This window comes from Alligator mississippiensis, chromosome 1 (assembly GCF_030867095.1).
Source record: "Alligator mississippiensis isolate rAllMis1 chromosome 1, rAllMis1, whole genome shotgun sequence".
Classification (NCBI taxonomy): Eukaryota; Metazoa; Chordata; order Crocodylia; family Alligatoridae; genus Alligator; species Alligator mississippiensis.
Genome location: NC_081824.1, coordinates 470,484,307 through 470,507,909, shown reverse-complemented (window position 1 = coordinate 470,507,909; position 23,603 = coordinate 470,484,307). Strand labels below are relative to the sequence as shown.

Below are 23,603 nucleotides of genomic sequence, written 5' to 3'. Positions count from 1 at the left end.
GGAGTGGGGTGCCCAGGTGCCACCCTGGGGCATTTCTAGGCACACAGAGCCAGAACAGGCTCTTAGGAAACTTTCAGGTCAGAGAGAGAAAGGCGCCTGGGGTGTGCAGACACCTCCAGGGTTTGAGGGCCGCTTGGCAGGGATTTGGGGATTGCAGATGTGGATTTAGACGACCAAGCCCTATCTTTGCATCTGGCCCCTAGGTCTGAGTCTGTTCTCATCTGTAAAACAAAGATGTTCCTTTCCCTGCAGGGAGAGAATGAGGACAAATGCACCAGGGAGAAGATGCTTCAGGAATGGGAGTATACATGGACATGTGCACAGCTGGAAAAGGGGGCATCATTTTCTCCTTTCTAATCATGATCATTGCTGTATTGGCCAGCAGCTTTGGGGACTAAAATCAGAATTAGACTGATGGGGTCACATGGCCGGAAAGGATCTCATGGGCCATCTAGTCCAGTGGTTCTCAACCTTTTTTGTACTAGGATCCATTTGTAAACATTGACAGCCAATTCTGACCCAGTACCCCTCACTCCTGCCCTGCTGCCCCGGTATGTGCAAGCAGCCCCTTGCAAGCTAGGACTCTGCCAGCCTGCAAGGGAAAAGCCACGGTTTCCCACATTTTTCTCCTTTAAAGGAAAATCCATTTTTAAAGTTTGTCCGCTACCCTTTCATATATTCTTGCGACCCACTTCTGGGTTGTGACCCACAGGTGGAGAAACACTGATCTAGTCCAATGCCAGACCAGAGCTCTAACCTGAGCTATGGTGCCAATAATCTATTCCATTTCTGGAAGCCATAAATCTTCCCCGGGTTGGGTTATTCAACATACTAGGCGAAGCTCCCCCTGTCCTATTACCTTCTAACTCCCATCCCTCTGCTCTACAATTCCTCATGGTTAAGATCAACCGAGGCACTCGTTAGAAGTGCCCCATATTGGTTACTTAAGGACTGCAGGCACCGGTGAGACACTGTCTATGCAGGGCTGTAGTTGGTCTGAACAACTAAACTAAACTAAACTTTCCCCTTGGAAGAAAAAAGTACAAGACTTACTGTGCAATGCTGAAATAAGGCTCTGCCTCTTCCCAAGCCAGAATTAGCCTGGGAGAGGGGGAGTAGTGCTGCTAGTCTGCCCTAATACCGATTAATTTAGACCAGAGGCGGGCAATTATTTCAGGTGGAGGGCCGCTTATTGAGTTTTGGCAAGCCATCGAGGGCCACATGACAGGCAGCCAGGGGCAGATCAATATTAATTTTCTAAATTTTTTAGGAGCCCCGCAGGCCGGATAGAATGGCTGCAATCAGCCTGGGGGCTGCATTTTGCCCACCCCTGATTTAGACTGATATCATTACGTTGGAGGCATCTTATTAATGGGGAGATTCTGCAAAAGCAGTTACTGGGTTTAGCTGCTCAAATCCTGGTGGGTTTCAATGGGACTTGTTTCTAAATCTTTCAGGCTTCTTGAAAAATCCTCTTCTAAAATAATCATTTTCCTGCTATATTAAGAATTCCATTGAATCCAAAGACATCAAATGCTAACCATTTTATCCTTGTGGCACAACAGGAAAGAGCATCTATTTAAAGCTGAATGAATGCCATTCTAAGCACACAGTTATAGATGTAGGCACGTATCCTTCCAGATATTAAATCCACATTGATAAAAATAATTTGGCTCTATGCAATAGAAACACCAAGAAACATTTTTAAGAGGTCTTATTTACAACAACATTCTTTAATACTCTTAATTATAAAGACAAAATTAATGCTTGAATGCTGCATGGATAGAGTCTATACTTTATACTTAAATATCTCAAAGCTATTGTGTTTTGCAAAATGAAAGAGATATATATCTACATATATATCTATATCTATATATACATAGCCTATGGTTACTTGCCAGTTGGTTCCATATAAAGAATCAATACAATATATCAAAATATTTATTAAACATCGCTTAGTACAATAGGCTTTTACATAGCCATCCATTATATTCATGTTATTTGTCACAGCGACTTCATCTGCAACAAAATCTTGTTCAAAGAAAAAAAATATATATTACGCTAATACAGATAGTGTTGATAGTTAGAAAGTTTGGTCACATAATACACGAGATACTCCAGGTCCACTATGGCTGGAGAGCTCCAATATCTTCTAGACGGTAAACAAGGCGTTATCAGTGCATTAAACTCAGTTCGGTCGGTAACAACAATTTGGCAGATCAAGAGAAAAAGCAGGACCCAAGTCAGTCTACGGAGTAACTACTGCTTATGCTCAAGTCTTTCCTCCCTAACCCAGGGAGCAATACTGTGCATGGTCAATCAATCAACTCTGTTCCGGGCAGCGATTAAGGCTTTAATTCAGCAAAATGTATCAGCGCAACTCAGATTTGAACACACGTGAAAAAGTCCATCCTAAGCAAGGCACATCAGCACCTATTCACAGCCCCATGCCATGGCACGCACATGATCTTAAGAGCTTTGCAAGAAAGGGATGATCTTAAGAACATGCTGATAAAGTTTTGCTTCAGTACCTTCCTGAGCTGGGGCCAAAATAATTTAAACCGAAACAAATTACACGCTTGCAGTCTCCAAACAAGCTGCCCGATTTGTGTTCAATGGCTTTGAAACACATGCGCAGAACTGGCAGGTTGCGCTGTAGAGATCTGCATCCCCTTAACTTTATTTGTGACCAAGTTAATCTACAAACCCTGCAATGACTGAAACAATGCAGGTGGCTCCAGCAAGTGAAAGCAGTGATTTTCCAAGACACTTAGCAGGTTAAGCCTCAATCCTACCTAAAACTGATAACCTACCCAATGTAGGCCCAGCCTGGAAGCTGTCTTCCAGTCACTGAGGCTCTGCACAAGCGTCCACTTGACTGAAGTGCCATCGACCTTGTGGGCTAGAGTTTGTTTTACCTAGCCGCACAATTCAACATGGGGAAGCTCTGTGGTCACACTCCCCTGGCTGGCTTTCAAAACCTCAAATGAAGCGTGCTCTGGTAGGAACAGGCATGGAAATCACACTTGTGGGGCTAGCTCAGTAAACAGGTGGCAAAATGCTGGATGAGCCAATCATCGGAGTGTTGCTAAGATGTGAATTTTGCTTTAATATTTATGTTTAACAGCTCAGTAAATAATAATGTAACAAGAAGAACAAAAAGCACGCACACCAGTGATCCTGTCCTTAGTATCCAAGAAAAAAAACATAATCTCAGAACATGAAAGACTGGTGACTGAGAAGAATCAGGCACTTAGCAGCAGTAGCCAGTGGCATGCAATTTTATACATTTGATAACTATAATTATTTCCATGCTAGAGTCGGACCAGATGGGGGCTAAAGGGAGGTTCTGTGGTCTGACCCTCCCTTTAAACACCGTCTGTGGCATTTGCCAGTGTCCGTGGCTCTAGGATCTATCGGCCTTATTTACAACCATTTACTTGACTCGCGGGATTGATCATCCTCGACCGAGAGGGATATAGAGTCCGCTTTGTGTTACTACATTTGACTTTCAAACAAAATAGGGAACATTCCCCACGTGTAATGTTGGTATACAAAACACTCCACTCCGCATTTCATCCAGATAAAAAGGTACATTTGAGAAAATCTATGAATTAAGAAAAAAATTGTATCTACGGTACCACTGCGGCAAAGAGCTCAGGATCAGTATTAGAAGTGAAGAGCATAGATTTTAAAACGTTCAAGCTTTTAATACAGGTGGCTAAAGTGCAATTATCAGGCGAATGACAAAACCGATGCTGTGGGATATTGTATTTAAGCTCCCACTGTATCTTACCTGACATCAATGTGATCTTTCTTGCTTTCTCCTTCCATCAGTAAAGGAAAAAAAACACCTTGCAGCTGTTTTAACCAGGTTAAACAGAAGCAGAGAATTTAAAAAGTCCCCGGTCTGGAATTTGCACTGTACAGGTGGAGCTCCAGTGAAGTCAAGGGACTACTTCACTTGTCCATTGAAAAGTAAAGGCAGGGACCCAGCAATAAAAAGGAGAAAGGGACCCCAGCTGCACAGGTCTTTTGAAGAAAAATGTGCCACTGCTTAGTGATGTCTTGGGCAATCACTATACCTTCAAGAAAAAAACCCCCTCTTCCAATGACAGAGTGCTCCACCTGATCACTCATGTGCCATGAGATGCCAAAATCATTACAGAAATTAGTATTAAGATGCATTTAAAAAAGCATTGCTGTCACACTGTTGAGTACAATGCAAAGAGAGGGGTGATGATTGTCAAAAAGGCTGACAGCAGTGGGAGGTTTGGGCTGCTGTTTGCATGTTTTACTTTTGTTAAGGTGCCTAAATGCACATGGAGTAGTGTAAGTTTGGGGCTCCTGGTTTGGAAAATCTTGGCTGATCACATTAGCTTGATGCCTGAAAACACCCACAAGCTGTTGGCAACTAGATGTTGCCAACAAGAAAATTTCAAGCCCAAATCAACTGAGTTTCCAGCACGTATTTTTCTTTCAGCCAAGCAGCAAACACAGAACATTTTAGAACTGAGAAATAACACTTGTCATAAAATAGTATTTTTACCATTGCGTACTTCCCACAGGCCAAGTCAGCAAACACTGTATTTCACGGTTAACTAAAACCTCAGACGTAACCTAATCATATGGATGTATTGGCAAGGTTTAAAACCATGTCTCTAATGAAAACCTCAATCCAGAGGTGCCTCTATTTGCATGTAATTCCCATTGGCATCAATCAGAATTCTGCGTGCAGAGGAACAGGAGGATACAGTATATAAGCAAGAAATCCAACAGACATCTAAAAAGTCAGTCGGCTCAGGGGGAGCTAATATACTCAGCCACAGATTACTTCAATACTGTTACAACTGGAGGCAGATTTTGAGTTCTGAGTTAGGCTACTTGCTTTTATCTCTGCATTGGTAAAGTAAGGGCACTGGTAATAGTGGGTAACGTGCATGACAGAGGTAGATTTGCAAGTGATAATTCTATTGCATATTCTGAATTCATACTCGGTGCTCTTAAAAGAAAGATTTCACTTTCTCTGAACACTTGCTGGTTATGCATCTCTTCACGTGAGAGCTGAAAGACAAGAACATCCCCTATCCCCTAAAGACGTGTCCTGGAGATGACTAATACTGTTAGTCAACACGAATCGCTGCCTTCCAGAAAGACCTACTTGAAATATTCCTTTTGAAGACTGGCTTCAACCTGCCATGTCCTCCCATCATTGCAAATCCTTTTTTGCTGAGTTGCATTCAAAAAATCCTGGCTCCTGATATAAAGCATGTGAGCTGTATTGGCAGAGAAGTCTAAAGTTCCTGGTATTCTCTCTAAGGCCGAGGTTCTCATACCGTGGTCTGTGGATGGACCGTGGACTGGTCACCTGGTGATAGCTGTCAAGGCTTTTTCACAGACAGCTACAAGGGACCATGGTGCTTGTCTATCCTGGTATTTTGTAAAACACTGGCCTCAGAGTTAAAGTCCCCAGCCTTTACACTTGAATTCAAAGGCTACTCACTCCTTCCCTAAGAAACGCTGGCCCTAATTTTTTCTTTTCCATAAAAGTAACTGCCACAGGGATGTTTTGAGCTCAGATGGGACAGCAAGGTGCTCCATGGTACTCTTTTTAAGGTGCAGTCCACACTGGAGTTTGACATCTGCTCTAAACTTCATTGACAATAAATGCCTCTTTGCTCTTCTTTGTCACACAGAACAGAAACAAGTAGCAATGGTAACAGGCACATCCCAAATTACAGTGGAAAGATACGTCTCTATTTTGCAAGTCTGCGGTGAAGGCCATGGTTCGCGCCACTTAGAATTAACGATATAAAAAGAGTAAAACTCTACCCTGACATTTTCAAATATCAGGTGTATTAGCTGTAAGGTAGTGCTTCCCAACACATCCATAATTATATTTTATTATTTATAATTAGAGACATAAACATCTAACGTACATTCTTTAGGTAGTGGCAAACTCCTGGTGGGGGAAAAGTGCATATTTTGGCTACTCAAAGTGAAAATATAAGCCATTTCCCAATATATATTTTTTTTAAATGAAAGGTATAAAACCCCAAGCAGCAGCAAAAAACTGTTGCGGACAGATTTTTAAATACCCTTGATACCCTGACAAACTGATTTAACACAATCCAAAGAGCCATGTGCTAACTTGTTTCTCACAAGTGCACAGGTTGATCAGCATGGTTCTTCAAGCATCTTATACAAACATCTCATCAAGAAACTGGCTTTTAGCCCATGGCAGCTGCTGTGGGCATACAGACAAGTTTCAAACACAGAGCCCCCAAATTCTGCAAGGCAAAAAATAAGGCCACCAAAACAAAGTTTTTTTTGTTTGTTTGTTTTAAATATTAAGTAGCTGGAAGGCCCCAGTGACTGCTAATGTGCTCGACATGCTGCAGGTACAAAGTAGATGTTCCTATGCAAGTGGCTTGCAGCATGCATTCAGCAGAACAAATGCTCAACTGCTCCTTTAGGGCAGGAGGTGATGAAAAGGATCCAAATGCAGCATGCAGAGGCAATAGGAGCTCTGACAGTAGGGGCTTCTGTTAGTTGTGGTTTTAAAATGGATCTCAAGCCTTTTCATGGACAATGCAGGTAATTCCGAAGCCTGACTCTGCAAAGCATTTTCTTAGGTTTAAGTGTCTATTTAAGTCTCTCTGGCTGTGCCTACACTGCAGAGTAGACTAATTAGCTGCGCAGTACGTGTCTTGTGTCTACATGTGCAGCCTGATTAGACCACAGGAAACTAATCAACTCTGCAGCAGAGTACTATTCATAAATACAAGTACTACCTTGGTGCAGAGTTTTTTTCTCGTGCACAGCAATACATGTGTAGATGCTGACAGGTGGACAGGGCACGAGGATGCTTCAGTGCATGGGCTGCATGCCAGCTAGCCCCATACTGGAGCACCCTTGTGCCCCAGCCAGCCCCTCTGCAGCACACTGAGCTGAGGTGGAGCAGCCCCGGGCTGGTAGGCTGACTCCTCAGGCCTCTTGCCAGCTGGGGCTGCTGTGACCTGGCTCAGAGTGCTGCCATCCCAGGTGCATGTGTAAATGCAGCACACGGGAATAATAAACTGTGGTGCGATAACTGCAAAGTTTATTTTTTCACCTTAATAGCACATGCAGATGCACCCGCTGACTTCAATGGGATGTAAGCACCGCCCCTGAATCATGGCCTTTGTTCGGTTTAACTTCAAGAACCAGCTCATGAAATGCCTGTCAAAACCTCAATTAAAGATTCATGTATTAGTCGTACTACAGAAGGCCCTGAGGGTACACAGGTAATTGTAAACAGAGATAAATATGCAAGAATGAAGAGCCAATTTTAGTTACTACAGACCGTATCTTACAGGCCCTCCATCCATTTTTTAAGAAGTCAAAACAAAAAAAATGGACATACCAGAACTGTGCAGATCTTCCAAGCAGCCGCATCGCATCGGGCATACTCATGCCCTGCTGCTCTAAAAATCTCTGTAGGCCTGTGTTGAATTAATGTACAAAGGTAGTGGCATTTCCAAAATAGCACAGGTAATTCTTGTGTTACATTAATGTATAGGACAGTGGTCCCAGCCTGTTGCTGCCCTCTGATGTTGCTCATAGACACAGGATGTTAAAAGGTAAAACTGAGGCTGTCACCACTATAGCCCTGGTGGATGGGGAGAGCAAAATATGAGGTCTGCAGCCTGTTACTTGCTTAGCTTTGTTGCCCACGGGCCAAAGGTTGTGGGCTACTTCTGTATCACGTAAGAGAATACAGGAGGACATACAACCCTTAGAATAACACTGGAGGACAAGTCACAGAGCGAGTGGCTGAGAGGCTCTAGGCACTTCCTGAATCTCTCTGCAGTTGAGAGGGCCAAAATCACGGCCACAAGTGTGTGGCACATTTTGATAAATCCTATTGATTCAGCTAGATCATTTCCCTTTACGTTTATTAATTTGGTTTAGGTTTCTATCAAATGGGAGGACAAGCTGAAGAAATATGGGGGATCTCTTACCCTGACAGGCACATAGTAGGTGGGTTACTGTGATGGAAGAGAGCCATAAGGAGCTGGCCCAAACTTCCCAGCTGGTGGCTGCATCAAAGAAAGATCACAAACAAGTGATCTGAAGCATTACCAATTATGCTGAGATGACCAAACAGAGGCCTGATTTTTTCAGAACTGAGGAGCCCCCCTTGCTCCAAAAGACAGGGGGGCTGATAGGTGCTTAGGATGTCTGGGTGATAATTTTTTAAGAGATGTAAAATATGGAAGGAGCCAAGAATAGAAATTGTTTGTCCATGTAAAGGCTAGACCCATTTGTGGGTATGGAATGCTATTTGGGAAATGAGAGACAGAAAATAAGAAGCATGAGAATTAATAAGGATTTGCTTGGGTTAGGCAGAGCAATCAAAAATGACCTTCTGCATTCTTATGATGTGTTGCTAGTCAGTCACAACTCGGGACAGATTTCCAGTTTCGTCACCTTTGTGCAAAGACATTAGCAAGAACATTTAAATGCAACAACTTCCGAAATGATCCCTGAGGGATATGACTGATGTGCTTTCTCTGCAGGTGGAGTTGGAAGACTCCTCATGGCGTGCCCGCCCATCCCTGGATGAAAGGAAAATGGAAACCTGTTGCATTTTGGCAGAATTGCACCATGCACCCTGTCACCCTTACTGAATACAAACAGCAGAAGCAGCTGGACAGAAGCAGGGTAGAAGGAGCCCTCAATAATCACATGCTTCACTAAACTATGTAAAAGTGCAAGCTTAAAGTAGTTTAGAGCAAGCATCTAGGACACTAAAGGCCATCTAGATACTTAAGCTTGGCCAGCACCGGGCCTTCATAATTCAGTTACTAATATTAGTTTAAACCACAGAGAAGACAGACAGCAGAATGAAAAAACATATGCAGCCCACTTCAAAAGAAGTTAGTTTTCAGTGACCAGCACGAAATATTAGCCCGATATCTTCAGCTTTACAATATATACATAAAAATATTTTGTTTTTACTTTTTAACACCTCAGAATAAAATTGTACTTTAAACATTATTCCCATAATGTGCCAACTCTTCCCTCTGTGCTGTGCCTGGCGGTACCAGTAATACAGAGAAGTCCTTTCACTGCTATGAAACTTCGGAGCTGATGTATAATTTGACACTTCATTCAGCCTCAAGGTTTGGAGAATTTCTTTATTCAGCCAGGCTAGGTGGTCACACATCATTAGCTAGTGCTCCTGGTCAGTGCTTCTTGGGAGGCTCCACGAGAAGGACTGGCCATATTCCAAAAATAAACTGTTAAAAGGCAAAGGGTTAGGGGGGAAGGAGGTGAGAAAATTAAAAAAAAAAAAAAGGATTTTCTTAGGATGTTATCTCTCAGAATAGCTATGAAATTACAGCCCTTTATTTTGCTCATGCTCCCTGGAATTCATCAAATCACAGAAAATGAGGGTTAAAGGGACCTCAGGAGGTCATCTGGTCCAACCCCCTGCTCAAAGCAGGACCATCCCCAACAAGATCATCCCAGCCAAGGCTTTGTATAGCCACGGCTTAAAACCTCCAAGGATGGAGACTCCACAACCTCTCTGGGTAACCTGCTCCAGTGCTTTACTATCCTCCCCGTGAGAAAGTTTTCCCTAATGTCTAACCTAAACTTCCCTTGCTGCAGCTTGAGCCCATTGCTCCTTGTTCTGTCATCTGCCCCCGCAGAGAACAGCCCAGCTCCATCCTCTTTGCAACCCCACTTCAGCTAGCTGAAGGTTGCTATTAACCCTCTCAGTCTTCTCTTCACTACACTAAATAAGCCCAGTTCCCTCAGCCTCTCCTCACAAGTCATGTTTTCCAGCCCTCCAATCATTTTTTCTGCCCTCCTCTGGATTCTCCAATGTGTCCACATCCTTTCTGTAGTGGGGGCCCAAAACTGGACACAGGACTCCAGATGTGGCCTCACCAGTGCTGAATAGAAGGGAATAATCACTTCCCTTGACCTTTGGAAACACTCCTATCATTGCAGCCCATTATGCTGCTAGCCTTCTTGGCAACAAGGGCACACTGCTGGCTCATTTAAGTCATACACAGGATGCAAGGTAATGATGCTACTAGGATCAGGGAGGCATGGCCCCCAAGCCCAGAAATATCCTTAAGCTCAAGCCATGTGAACAGCTAACTGCACACTACATAAATATATACACTGTACTGATAACTTACCTTTACTTTTGGTCTGTACTTCAGGAAGAGTGTCCTTGTGTATAAGCTGGGGGGGAAAAATTCTTCTGTAAGAAGCACTGCTTTACCAAGTGCACTTAACCTAAGTGTCATGCAATAAACACGCTACAGTTGAGGTCTGCCCGGAGTTGAGGGGCACTGGTCACCGAGTGAATCCCATCCTCTCTCAAATCAGAAAGGCATGCTTCTGTAACTGAAGCTTTACTTGTTCTGCCTGGATTTAGGCAGCACAAGTAGGGCTCCAGGTCACAAGGGCTACCTGCGGATATGCTGCGGGGCTGCTCCGACGCTCTGTAATTACAGCGCATTGGAGCGGACTTGAGTTCGCTGGAGTGTGGTAATCACCGTGCTCCAGCAACCTCCCGCCTCTCATGTATCAGTGTCCGCGTGCTTCAAAATAGTGAGAGGGGTGCTTGGACTACAGCTGGTTGAATGTGGGGATGCTGATGTACAAGATGCTCTGGCGCTTTAATTAGAATGGCTCTAATTAAAGCACCTCCCCACCCCCGAAGCATGTGTAAAAGTGCCCAAGAGCACTAACTCATGGATCCTCGCAGGAGTGAATGGCTAATACATGAACTTGGAACTGTTAGTCTTCCCCTCCCCAACAACTCTGCCCATATGGAAAGGGACAGAAGGAACTGGAAGAATATTCCCTCCTTGAGATTTCAAGGCAAGGGTGTAACAGGGAAAATGACCTCTGCTTTTTTCTCCCTAATACTTCCATTACTCTAAGTGAAGCATTCCTTCCAAGCAATTCGCGCCTAAAAGTTCCCCAAACTAAGCTTCCAAATCACAGAACCACTTGAGGGAAGAATGATTTCTTCCTTCTGGTCACAATTAGTTTAGGTGGGCTCTCCTTAGCACATGGGGGAAAAGTCTCTTTCTACCTTAACAGGATATGAAGGTAAGAGCCAAGGCCTGTTAGGATGTGCCACCACGCGTGGAATTGTGTCACAGCTCCCACAACAGGAGGCATCTTGTCTCGTACTGCCCTGTGGAAAGAAACACGGTGCAATGCATGCTTTCCAAAGTGTGAAAATTGCAACTGGCAACATTTCCTTGCAAGAACACCCGATGTTTTCTGAATCAGATGCTTCAAGTGTCCAGCCTTTTGTAAATCAAGAACACTAGGGACTCTTATTTCCTTACACTTAGTTTAGAAGATGATTAGACGATTATTATAGTTGGGAAACTGCTCCCAGGTTTCTAGTACACAAAATAGCTCAGATAAAAAAAAATACAAGTATAATATTAATACCACTAAAAAACCCTAAGGACTTTTATCACTCCCACCAAAAGCAATCAATTTTATGGCCTATGGGAAGGCACGATAAGGAAAAGAGGGTTTGAGCAAAGACATGAAATCCACCCTGCCACTTTACCCCATGCCATAGCTTCGCATAAGGTTTTTACTGCTTTTCTCTGCTCCCATGGTAAGACAACAACAGAATCAGTGACCTACTAAGCACCACAGTCCCAAGCACAGCAGCTTCTGGGTATAAAGCTCAGCATGACTGTGTGCTAAAAGAGTCTCAATGGTAGGAAGCAGAGCTGAGTAGACAACTTTAAATAGTCAGGCTAGCTGGGATAACTTTCAGAGTTGGGAGGCCAGGTGACTCGCATTATAAACTTTCAAAGAATAAAAATGACAAGCAAGCATTTTTTCCCAGGCATTATACTAAACTACACCTGGAGACTAAAACTTCCAAGGATCTCCGACAAAACAGATACAATTAATGATAAAATAATACATCAGGCAGCACCACATCCATTGAGTGGCAGGAAATACGCCAACATTTTTCTTCCTTTTGCCAAATGGAATAGGAAGATGGTACTTCTAGCTAGTGATGTAAGCCTGGGAGTCTCAGGGTGTTTCCTAGCCCCACAAATTGCACACTTCTCCTAATTACTGGGCAGATTTCCCCAAGTGATGGAGTTGTGGTTATAATTTCATAAGGAACCAATGAGCCCAGAGAAGCAGTCTGTTCTGGTGCTAATATCTCATGCACGGTCATCTCTGTGTTGACAAATTCATATCAGTAGCAGCTGTCAAGATTTACAACATAAACCAGATCACATGAGTTGAGGCACACCTAGAATGCCAAAAGAAATCCGTTGGGCCCAAGTTTCAACTTGTCCAACACATTAAACCCAATCTAAACAGAGGCTGGAAGGAGGCACACGGCACACCGGGCTGCATCCCGAGTCAATCCAGCTACCTATTGGTGCAATGTTGTGAAAACTGCATTCAGCAGAGGCCTAGAGGGTGTGTAAGTTTGAAACAAGGAGAGCACGGGGGTCAACCAGGACCTTCTTGACGCTGGATGACTGGCAAAGATGAAGCCACATCTTTCAAATTAACATGGAGTACTACTGCCAGGATGCACCAAAGAAGTCAGTGCTGTGGCATGGTGGCCCACTTTTTAAGGACCAAGCACCTTTATGTCGTGTCTTGCATGCATAGACTTGGCATCCAGCAACAAAACCAGGCAGTGGCTTTCTATAAACTTTTCTTTTTGCTGACATGGCAACAGATTGAAGTTGAGGAACTGAAATTTTCAAGCATTAAGCCAAGACTTGCAGGCCCAATATGATGCTTTGATGAAAATCTACGAAACAAATCAACTGCTAGTCACCCTGAGACATCCAGAAGAATGATTCCTATTTACTGGTGCTGGACATTTTTTGAACAGGCAGGATAGCTTCTTTTGACGTTTTCCTGAGAAACAGAAGAGGAAGGGAGAAAAAGGGCAAAGCCAAGATCGATGATAGTATAAAAAGTAATATAAAATTCTAGCATGAGAAGTACAGATCCCAGAAAACAACAGGCCCTAAAACCACTTTGGTCACCATTTTTTTTTGCCTTAAAGTTTAGAATGAGACTCAAAGATTATTATGATTATGCATGCAAACTTCACAGTTCTGAATCCAGAACAGACAGAAACGGAGAACAAAACCCTTTCAGCATCAGCAGGGGAAAAAAAGGACCAGATGCTGTAAGGTCTAGAGGTCATTATGGCTCTGAAGAAGGAGTAATGTAGAGTATTGTCTAAGTGGAGCAGATGCCGTATGAATTTTACACTATGTAAGTTCCAGTCAGTCTCATAGCAGAGGTATAGATCTGGGGTGTCCTATAACCAATCGTATCTGCGGAGAAAACTTTTACCAAGTGTTTTCACGTGCCTGATAAACACAGATAAAATTCTCATTCCGTAACAGAGGCACTTATAACTATGCGTCTCCACTAAAAATACTCCACATTCATCAACTTGGTACTGGAGAGTGAAGACAGACAGAAAAGGCAAGATATTTAGTCTCATGTCTCAGGCTGCCAAATGCCAACTGCATTCCGATTTCAGAATTTCAGCACAGGGAAAATCATTTTTCACATGAAAAATAGTTAGAATATGAAGAAGCCTCAGAAGTCTATTTTGCTGCTGAAGCTCGTCAAGAGCAGACAGGAAAAAGCACTTGTGACTAGTCTGTGGGGAACGTATTGCTCACACATCAAGAGATGGACTTGAATTTATTTTGCAGAATAAAAAGCGAAGTCATGCAGTTAAAAATTAAAATCTATACGGAGAGTTGAAAATACTCACCTCAATTTATCACAGAAAATGTTGTCTACATTCCAAAGGAAAAATCCCATTAAAAATACAGTTAAGGATGTATAGCCCAGACCCCTAAGCCATGGGTATACCCTAGAGAGAGAGAAGGAAAGTGCAATTTAGTTTAAAACACTTTCAAGGCAGTTTGGAACATTTCCAAGTTGTACTATTTATAAAGGAGCTGCTTGATAGGAAAAAAAATATTTACAGATCTTTAAAGGCAAACCATTATTCTGAAGTCCAATCACATTTTTAAAAGCAAGCAAGATTTGTAGCCCCCCTCCCCAGGTTTTGTCTGATTTTCCTCCTAGCCCATGTGAAAAACCTTGATACAGGAAGGAAAACAGTAAAACTGATTATACAAATGCATGGGTTAGGTTGACAGCTTCTTCTCTTTCTAATCCCTTTCAGTTAACTTTCAGTGGGCACATCTACACAAAACGTTTATTGTGGAGCTGACTAATTAGCTCCCCAGTAAAACATCACTGTCTACATGTGCGGTGCTATTAGGACAGAGTAAGCTAATTAACTCCGCTGTAGAACAGTACTGCCAGACACAACTGCTATCCTACAGCAGAGTTATTTATTCTGCTGCAATGCACGTGGACATGCTGATGGGTCTGGCTGGGGCATGAAGTGCTTCAGCACTGGGGCTGCTTGCCATTTAGCCCTGCACCAAAGCTCATCTTGTGCCCCAGCCAGCCCCTCCGCAGCATGCTGAGCTGGAGCAGCCCCAGGCTGGCAGGCTGACCCCCAGGGTCCCCCACCACTGCCCAACATGCTGCGGTCCTGGGCACACATGCAAACGTGGCACCCGGAAGCAACGAACTCCAGTCTGCTCTGCGTCAAAGTTTATTCAGCCGCATTAATTGCACAAGTAGATGCACCCAGAGTTCATTGTAAAAGCAATAGGTAAAATGTTTCAAGAGATGTGTGTTATAGTCCTGTGTGAAATTTCACTGGGTGTTTCGTTTTCAAGCGTTTCGAGCTCAAAACAGTGAAATTGGAACAAAACAAAAGGCTTCAAAACAGCTGTGAAACGAAACAAGGGCCCTCAAAAGGTTTTGAGTTTTGAAGCTGGGCTTGCTGCACTGCAGGCTCCCAAATCTGTGTGCAGGATGACAGCATGTTGCTGCTGCCAGCTGGGGCCAGCGACACCACCAGGCTTCCCGGTGCTTGGCACGGGATGCACCCAGTGTTGGTCCCAGGCGGCAGCCTACTGTCATCCCGTGCACAGATCTGGGGGCCCATGCCCCCCAGGCAGAATCTGGCACAGCCCCGCAGCCCTCCTGGGGGGCGCGGGTCCCCACACCTGTGCACAGGATGACAGCAGGCTGCTGCTGCCAGCAAGTGATACCAGTTTTGCTGGTCAGCAGTTTGAGGTGCAGTTTCCCAGAAACCCCTGCACCTATCTCCTTGAGCCCTGGCAGACTTCGTGCCCTCAGAAGGGGCTACCATCCCTGCAATTTTCATCCAAATCAGGCAAGAAATGACAAAGTTATAGGCATTTTCATGATTTCCCATTATAGCCTATAGGCGAGATGTTGAAACAGCGAAACAGTTTCAATGAAACAAAATGGAACAGTGCTTTGAAACGAAATGAAACACCGTCCCTTCGAAACGGAAATCGAAACGAAATGGTGCTGTTTTGCACAGCCCTAATGTGTTAAGTAGATTGTGTCCTCTTAAAATGCACAGATTAACATTATATAAACTGCTTGATAAAATAAACATATCGAGACCACGCAGTAGCTCAGTGAATCAGTTCGAAGTAATTTCAGAATGTGTTTTTACCACAAGAATCATTGAGGGGTGGGGATGGGAGTGGGGAACAAAACCAAAAACCTATTTAGGATACAAGAAAATAGGTACTGAAGAACCAGAGTCATCACTAATAAACCCAATCTTACTGTTTGCATTCACGTGGAACCACATGGAACCACAGAATCATTAACTTCTTAATGGAAGTGAAGGGAGTTCCTTTGCCAGCAGTAAGATGGCCTCCAAAATGCGCAATTCCAAGCCAAAGAAGCTATACTGAAGTATAGGTCCTGTTATTCTTATCATGCATACACACTTTAAGATTCTGATTTGAAAAGCTGTTATTTCTTTTAGTCTTTTGCATTAGTTTTGTCACTGTGATTTATCACCTATAAAGAGGCAGCAATATATCAAAGCACATATTCCTGCATCATGACAAATAGACAGGATTTCTTAAGCCATAAATAACACTTTCTGACAGCAGCATTATTTATTAAAATACACATATTGGTATTGTGGAGACTGCTGGTTAGTGGTAGATGTATAAGTGTGCAGTGCAGGGACAGATCCTCTCTCTAGGCAAAGTCAGGATAAACACGGCATGTGTTTCATACCCATCCGCATTGGGAGCAGGTTCATTTCTAATTCACACTTGTTTAATCCCATAAATACGTATGGCACTAAATCAGGTGAGCTGTGAAACAAATACAAAGTTCATGCCCCGAGGAGCTTACATTTCAGAGACAGCAGCAAGTCCGAGATATGAAATAAAGTGTCTTATGCCCTGGTAATTATAGCTTGAATAGCTTTTGGATAGATGAGTGAGCCGTTTGATGCAGCAGTGAGTCTGTGCTGTAAGTACGAGGGTGTGTAAAGGGAAGGCACAGTCACAATGTTGGACTGAGTGAGGAACAGCTGGGGAACAGGAAGTGGTGAGGGTCTGTACAGCGAGTGCACTGCCACAGGTGGGAGCACAGATGAGCAGGACTCTGGAAACAAGAAGGTTTACTTCCACACAGGTTCTTATACTGCGCTCATCAGCACAACTTCTGAATGCCTTCCAGTAGTGACTAACCATCCAGCATGACTAACCATCTGTCATGGGGCTGACCTGTAGCCACAAGCAGAAAGCAAGACAAAACAGAAACCCAAGGAAGAGGTAGACAATTTGAGTAATGGAAAAGGAGGATCCTGGTAGATGGGTTTAAGAAAAGAAGATAGAGAGAGAGGGAGCTAGGAAAGAAAGGGTGGGCAGCTTTGTGGCTAAGGCACTGGACCAGGGCTTGAGGCAGTTCATTTCCCAGCTCTGCTGGTGTCACTCTGGGTGGCTTCAGGGAAGTCACATGTGCCCAGACACATACAAGCATTCTGGTGCCTAATTCAGCACTGATTAAATAGGATTCAGGAGCCTAAATGTCTTTGTCAATCTGGGTCTTTGCTTTGTAGAAACTATTTTTCTGTACAGTAAGTACAATGCTTGCTTTCTCCTTCCTTTGCCTTGGATCAGGGACTGTGCCATACTACATGTGTGCACGCTATGCATCACAAAGACGACCTTATCTCTGGTGGGGCCTCCATGTGCTATTGCAACAATAAAGAGGAAGAGGAGGAGGTTGTACAGTCAAGACTGGACATGATAAAAGCTTGGAGCACTGTACCAATGACATGAATTGAGAGGAAGGAGAACACCCGGTGAAGTAGGGAAAATACAGGAATTTGCAGAGGAGAAAAAAGCGAATGAATGGTATCCAGTTGCAAGCTTGACTGACAAGGAGAATGACAGTGTGACTGACAGCAAGATGAGGTGAGAGAAAGAGAGGTTTGCTTAAGTCATTTTAACTAACAGCCCCACTGGGAGATGGTGCCATATGCCACAGAAAATGATGGAAGGACTGGCAGAATCGTGGAGTCTGCAGGGATAGAAGGATAGTATCTTTGGGCTTGCCTAAACAGGGACACTCAGGAAAATTAATCTTAATTAATTAAGAAAGTGAATGAAATAAGTCGTGTTGAACAAGAGTTGAGTAAGAGTGTCTGCACAGGGATTTGAGATTGTTTAATTAACCCACTTTAAGGCCACACCCTTAGTGAAGACTAATCAACTTTCCTGAGTGTCCTCAAGTCCTAAAGTAATGAAATTATACAACCAAACCCGAAGGTAGGAAATTTAAGATCATGTAATCGTCAGATGAAAGGCAATATGTGAACCTACAAGGCAAGATCACTCAAGAAGGAGAGAGACAGAGCCAGGTCGGCAACTGAGCCCATGATACCTAAATTAGCATATGAATTCAAACTTGCTTCTTCTTTCTTTGCAACTCTTTGCACTAATATTACTTGGTTCTTTCAGAAATATCTGATAGCAATTCTTTCGGTTTGAAAAAACCCCAACACATTTTCCAACTTCTAGTACATCAAAATCTGCTCACTAAGGTCAGTGAAATTTTACTCTTCAACTGATCAAGTACTTTACAGTCTAATCTTTAGTGCTGGCCTGGAGAGGAGGAACAACGTTCTCTGAAGCTGCACAGTTGCTACTATTATTGTTTGGGCAGCATCAGTACTCCTAGCACCATATAGAATAGGAGAAAACTAAGTTCCCTTTGTTTCAAGGAACTTAATCTGAAACTATCTCCAGACAAGCTGGCAACAGACACTACATCTGTTCCATGTTTGTTCAAAAAGCACATGCTGACCTCAATCAAATGTCTTTATGGGAAAACAGGAACTGGACAATTTCCACGAGACAGAGAGCACGTGACCCTGTATCACTTTATTTAGAGAAGTGATCAGTAATGCGCGCAGCCCTGTCGAATGCAAATGCCAAGTGAGAACATGCATCTTGTCAGGCTGAACTAAGCCTGTCACTTACCATAACACTATATATACAGACCGCATGACTACCACAGAGACCAGCGTTCCATACATGATCTGAAGAAAAGTAGAGAAAAAAGAAAATTAGTATTAGTGTTTAGACAGATACTACCCAATACAATATATATAAAGCAAGCATTATTATTTGGTTATAAAATATGCAACCAAAAATTATTGGTTAGTCCCCCTATAATATTTGTACTGATCTATTCAAACCATTTTGATGATTCTTTGCTCTCAAGAAAATAAATTTCCCTCCTGTAATTACTTTCCTGATACCACCACACGACAAACATTTAAAATACTATTAAATCCATTAGGACTGGGCAAAATTTCGTCGGGTGTTTAATTTCAAAGCTGTTCGGATGCATTTCGAGCTCAAAACAGCAAAATCGAAATGAAACAAAAGGCTTCAAAAAAACCTTTGAAACAAAACGAGGGCACTCGAAACGTTTCAAAAGTTTCAAAATATTTTGAGTTTTGAAGCCGGGCTTGCTGCACCGCAGGCCCCCCAGATCTGTGCGCGGGATGACAGCACGCTACCTCTGCTGGCTGGGGTCAGCAGCAGCACCAGGCTTCCCGGCGCTTGGCATGGGCTGTGTGCCAGGTGGCAGCCTGCTGTCATCCCACGCGTGGATCCAGGGGCCCGTACCCACTGGGAGGAGTCTGGCACAGCCCCACAGCCCGCCTGGGGGGTGCAGGCCCCCAGATCTGCATGCGGGATGACAGCAGGCTGCCATCCCGAGAAAGTGATACAAGTTATGCTTGTCAGCAGTTTGAGGTATAATTTCCCAGAAACGTCTCCACCCATCTCCTTGAAATTTGGCAGGTTTCATGCCCTCAGAAGGCGCTACCAGTCCTGCAATTTTCATCCAAATCAGGCAAGAAATGACAAAGTTATAGGCATTTTCATGATTCTCCATTATAGCCTATGGGTGAAACATGTCGAAACAGTTTCGATGAAATGAAACAACAAAACGAAACACTGTCCCTTCGAAACGGCGAAACGGCAATCGAAATGAAACGAAACGGTGCTGTTTCACACAGCCCTAATATCCACGTATAAATATTGGAGCAATTTAGACCCCTTTGTTGGGAGATCCGAAAATCCAGAATTGTGGCACACATCAGGAACAGAATTAAAAGCAAACACTGGGTGGCACAACTGTTAGCATCCAGAAGTTAAATTGCAATTAGGAGTAAGTCATCATGTTGTTCCTTTTGTATCTATGCATTTTAATCTAGAGCTGTACAAACTACGGAGGCCTTGGACAATGACTCAATTAACAAAGGTTTCACAGAGACATTTGGAACTATGTTACTGTGTGGTATTACTGAAAATAGAAATCAAAACAGATCTCCATGTGCTCATCGTTTGGCAAAACCAAACTGGCACCTTCTGGTTAGCAATCTAAGGCAGTGGTTCTCAACCTTTGGTACCTTAAGTACCCCTTGCCGATCGACACAGCAAAAACAAAACTGGAAGTCCCACTGTGGCACTTCCGGTTTTGCGGCCGCAAGCTGAGTCCCACTTTTCCCACTGTGGCCTGGGGCAAAGCAGCCTGTGCGGGGCCTCCCTCGCTATCCTCTGGCACACTGATGCTGGGGAGTGAAAGCCTCGGCGCTCCGGACACGGCAGGAGGGGCGGTGGCCGGAACTTCTGGCTCGAGCAGGCAAAGACCAAAACGCAGCACCCGCATACCCCCTGCCTGTGTCTCGTGTACCCCCACGGGTATGCGTACCACGGGTTGGGAAACACTAATCTAAGGGATGCATGGCATAATATTCAGGGTAGCCTTCAAACTCATGATGTGGTGCTTCCTGAACAGATGACCAACAAAATCAAGCTGAACTAGGAGTTACAGTGGATAACTATAGTGGGGCAAGTGGGATTCTCCAGCCTGTCTAATGCAGGAGGTCAAACTAATCATCTTCCTGGCCTAGAAGTTTACAAATCTAGGACCGTGTACTCAGCTGAAGTCATATGCAGCATCTTCTTCCTGCTCCTCAGCCATGTGGGAAGTGGAAAGAAAGGAAAACTCAAGGAGGAAACAACTAGTCATAGCAACTAAAGCAGGCACACAACCTGCAATAGCAGCAAGGATATTCAGACAAGGCTGAAGGCAGAGGAGGTAGTGATCCTGCTGACCACATTTTACACGTTTGCTTGGTGCTTACAGCACTTGCTAGAGAATGGGAGGTCAGGATCTGAACCCACTCCCTGAAGAGTATCCTAACCACCAAGCTTAGGGAAAGCCAGGGTGGGGACTGCCTCCATCTCTCCTGCTGAAGCAAGGCCACTGTGCACCCAAGAATGCAAATTCATGTGACCAGAGAGAAAAGCAAGCAGGAGGCTACACCTCTGAGGGCACTCAACTGGGATCGGGGGGGTCCTGGGTTCTAGTCCGTGCTCCCAACGTTGTTTTATGGATTTTGTAATGCAAAATGCTCAAAGCAGGTACCAGTGCCCAGGTCTTCCTTCTCCCAGGTGAAGATGCTCATTACTTGAGCTCGGGTCAGGCTCCCTCTCGTGCATTCCCCTCCTGGAGTTCTTAGCTGGAAGGTGGCCTATACCCTGGTATTTAGGACTCATCTAAGTGGGAGTTTAACCCCAGTTTCCCAGGAAGGCACAGAACCTAGGGTCATGACTTCTTGGTGTATTTTCACAAAGAGAGCAAACCACTTGCTCACCCCCAAAGGGATGGAGAGGGGACTTCAGACTGAACCTTGGCTTCATACAACCATATAACTATTACCTGCAGTCAGGTGCTTAAGTGTGGGAGAGAGGCAAGACTTCACACATGCTCTCTTCAATATGTCCTACTGGCTGGCTTCAGTGTCCCCTATGCTGCATCTCCTCATCCCAGGCACTAAACTCACCATTTACCATAAAGGCAGGGAGTTCATGAATTCCCAGCACCTAGAAATGATGTGTGGTGACACTCCGTGTTACCTCTCCAAGTCCCTTTCGAGACCTTACCCGTGCGAGACTAAAACTGTTAGGATCTGTCACTGCTGTGTGTGCTGCAGAGCTAAGGGAAGCTGTTCAAAAAGCTTTCCTTAGTTTGGCTTGTGCATTAAACAGGTTTCCAATTAAATGCCATTTACATTCATTATACACAATTTGTAATCCAGAAAGAACGTAGGTCAACAGGGTAGGATTACTGAGCTGTTATTAACACCGAGCTAAAGAAAGAGCTTTGTTTGCAGGCGGCATGCTGCAAGGAACGCCAGCGTCTCCTGATGCAATCCGCACCCTGGTTGAGAGGTCGAGTCCTCCTGCGAGGAGATTCCCCCTCTCAGCATTACCCCTGTACTCTTTTAGTATTTCCAGGAATTAAACAGCACTTCTCACCCTCACCTCAACTCTGACTTAGAACGACCTGTTCTGCTTTGCTATTCAAATCAAGAGATCTCTTCTAAAAAGGCACAAAACGTACAGAGGAAGAGGCTGTACGTAAAAGGACTCCTGTGGAACCAATAGGTTCTTTTCAACATTCAGCTCAGCGGTCAGGAACGTTTTGAGGCCGCTGACTGGATCAATCCGGTTTGGCTCGCAGGCAGGCCAGCGCTCCCAAACTGGCCTGCCACTTCTTCCCAAGGCCCATCTATGGTGCAACCTGCACAGACCCTCTCCACCACCCCTGCTTGGCTGTGAACACAGAGCCCTGTCTCTTCCCCACCTGGTTGCACTGCATGCAGCCCTGCTTCTCTCCCTGCCTGGCTGTGGCACAGTGTGATGCATGCAGGGACCCCCACCACCCTACACACATGTAACAGGGGCTCAGGTAGAAGCCCTGTTACTAGGGTAGCCATGGGAGCGGGTAACTATGGGGCACATACTACACAGGTGGGGGGAGTTATGCATCCAGGGAAGATCAGGGTAATTAGCCCTCCGCTGTCTGCATAAGCCCGGTAGCGAGGGAACACACTTTGCCCTTGGGCACTGGAGGAGGAGGAAGAGGAGACCGCTGAGAAAGAAGAGAGGAAGAGAGATGGCATCCCGAGGAGAGCCAGGGACTGCTGATACAGAAGCACTGCGGCAAGCCAATAAGGAGTTGGGCCACTTACCCGAGGCCCGTGGATGGCATGGGCCACCCAGGGAGGACCTGGGACTCCTGGACAGCAAGGTGCCAAGAAAAACCCCGAGGCAGAGGGTCTCGGGGTGGCGTGCAGAGGGCAAAAGCCATGTGGGGCTGTCTGCCACACCGGGCAGCTAAGGACTGCAACAGGTTCACTTTTGGACATGGGGAGACGGCAGTGGAGACACTTCCCTGCTTGATTCCAATAGATACATTAGAGACACTCCCCGATAATGAGTTAATTGGCGGGGCGAAGATGTTGCTTGGCTCGGAGTAGGCTAACGCAGACAGGACACCCCCTGATTTCAGAAGTTATTAGAGCGGCTGTATTGCTTCCCTCGCTAATGAAGTAATTAGCGAGGTGGAAACGACAATGTAACCCTGTTAAGAATAAAGCAAACACCGGGAAGCTAACCATCTGAGTGGTCTGTGGTGTCTTCTCACCCTCAAGGAGTAACACTGAGCATCTTTTCCTTTCAATCAAAGTCGTGGCAGGAAAGTTCTGAGGGAAACTGAGATAGACTCAGCCACCCTCTCACACAAAGAACCGCCTTCTCCCTGGAGGTTGCAAGCAAAGCCCCATCTGGGCCCCATCGGCCATAGGTTGCCGACCCCAATTTAGCTTTTGCTTTCTTCTCCCTACAGTTCCCCCTTTCAGAAATGCTATTCCGTTTTGGCACGGATGGGTCTTCCTCTTAAACCAAGACAGACCTCCATCATACTGGTTATGACCAACTTCAAGCTTCTATCTTGGCCAACTTCAAGCTTCTATCACGTAACCAACTAACACCAGCTCTTTGACAGTGATGAAACAGGCTTTGAGCTTGTCTAGAGAGATACCTGGCTGAGAGCCAGGCCACAGTCTAGGTACAATACTAGCAAGAAGGTCACTCTTTGTAGCAGCTGCTTATGACTGAATCAGTCAATCAGTGGCTTGCATTTTTCCTTCATCATCACTATTGTCCAACCCTCAGGCACAAGGACAAGTTGGCTGTGGCAGCTAAAGCCAAGCAATCTAGGCATCTCAGACTGAACAAATATTAATTTAGCAATGCAATGAA

At 44.6% G+C, this 23,603-nt stretch overlaps 1 protein-coding gene across 1 annotated transcript in view; it reads right to left on the bottom strand.

The window, feature by feature from the left end:
- Positions 1-1,923: 1,923 nt before the first annotated feature.
- ACER3 (alkaline ceramidase 3) overlaps positions 1,924-23,603 on the bottom strand; it is an 84,031-nt gene continuing 62,351 nt past the window's right edge. Inside the window, exons 7-11 of the mRNA XM_014601504.3 lie at positions 18,459-18,517; positions 13,817-13,918; positions 11,105-11,209; positions 10,197-10,242; positions 1,924-9,284 (exon numbers count right to left, since the gene is read on the bottom strand). Coding sequence (XP_014456990.1) covers positions 9,231-9,284; positions 10,197-10,242; positions 11,105-11,209; positions 13,817-13,918; positions 18,459-18,517 — 366 coding nt within the window. The 3' untranslated portion in view covers positions 1,924-9,230. The remainder of the gene's footprint in view (positions 9,285-10,196; positions 10,243-11,104; positions 11,210-13,816; positions 13,919-18,458; positions 18,518-23,603) is intronic.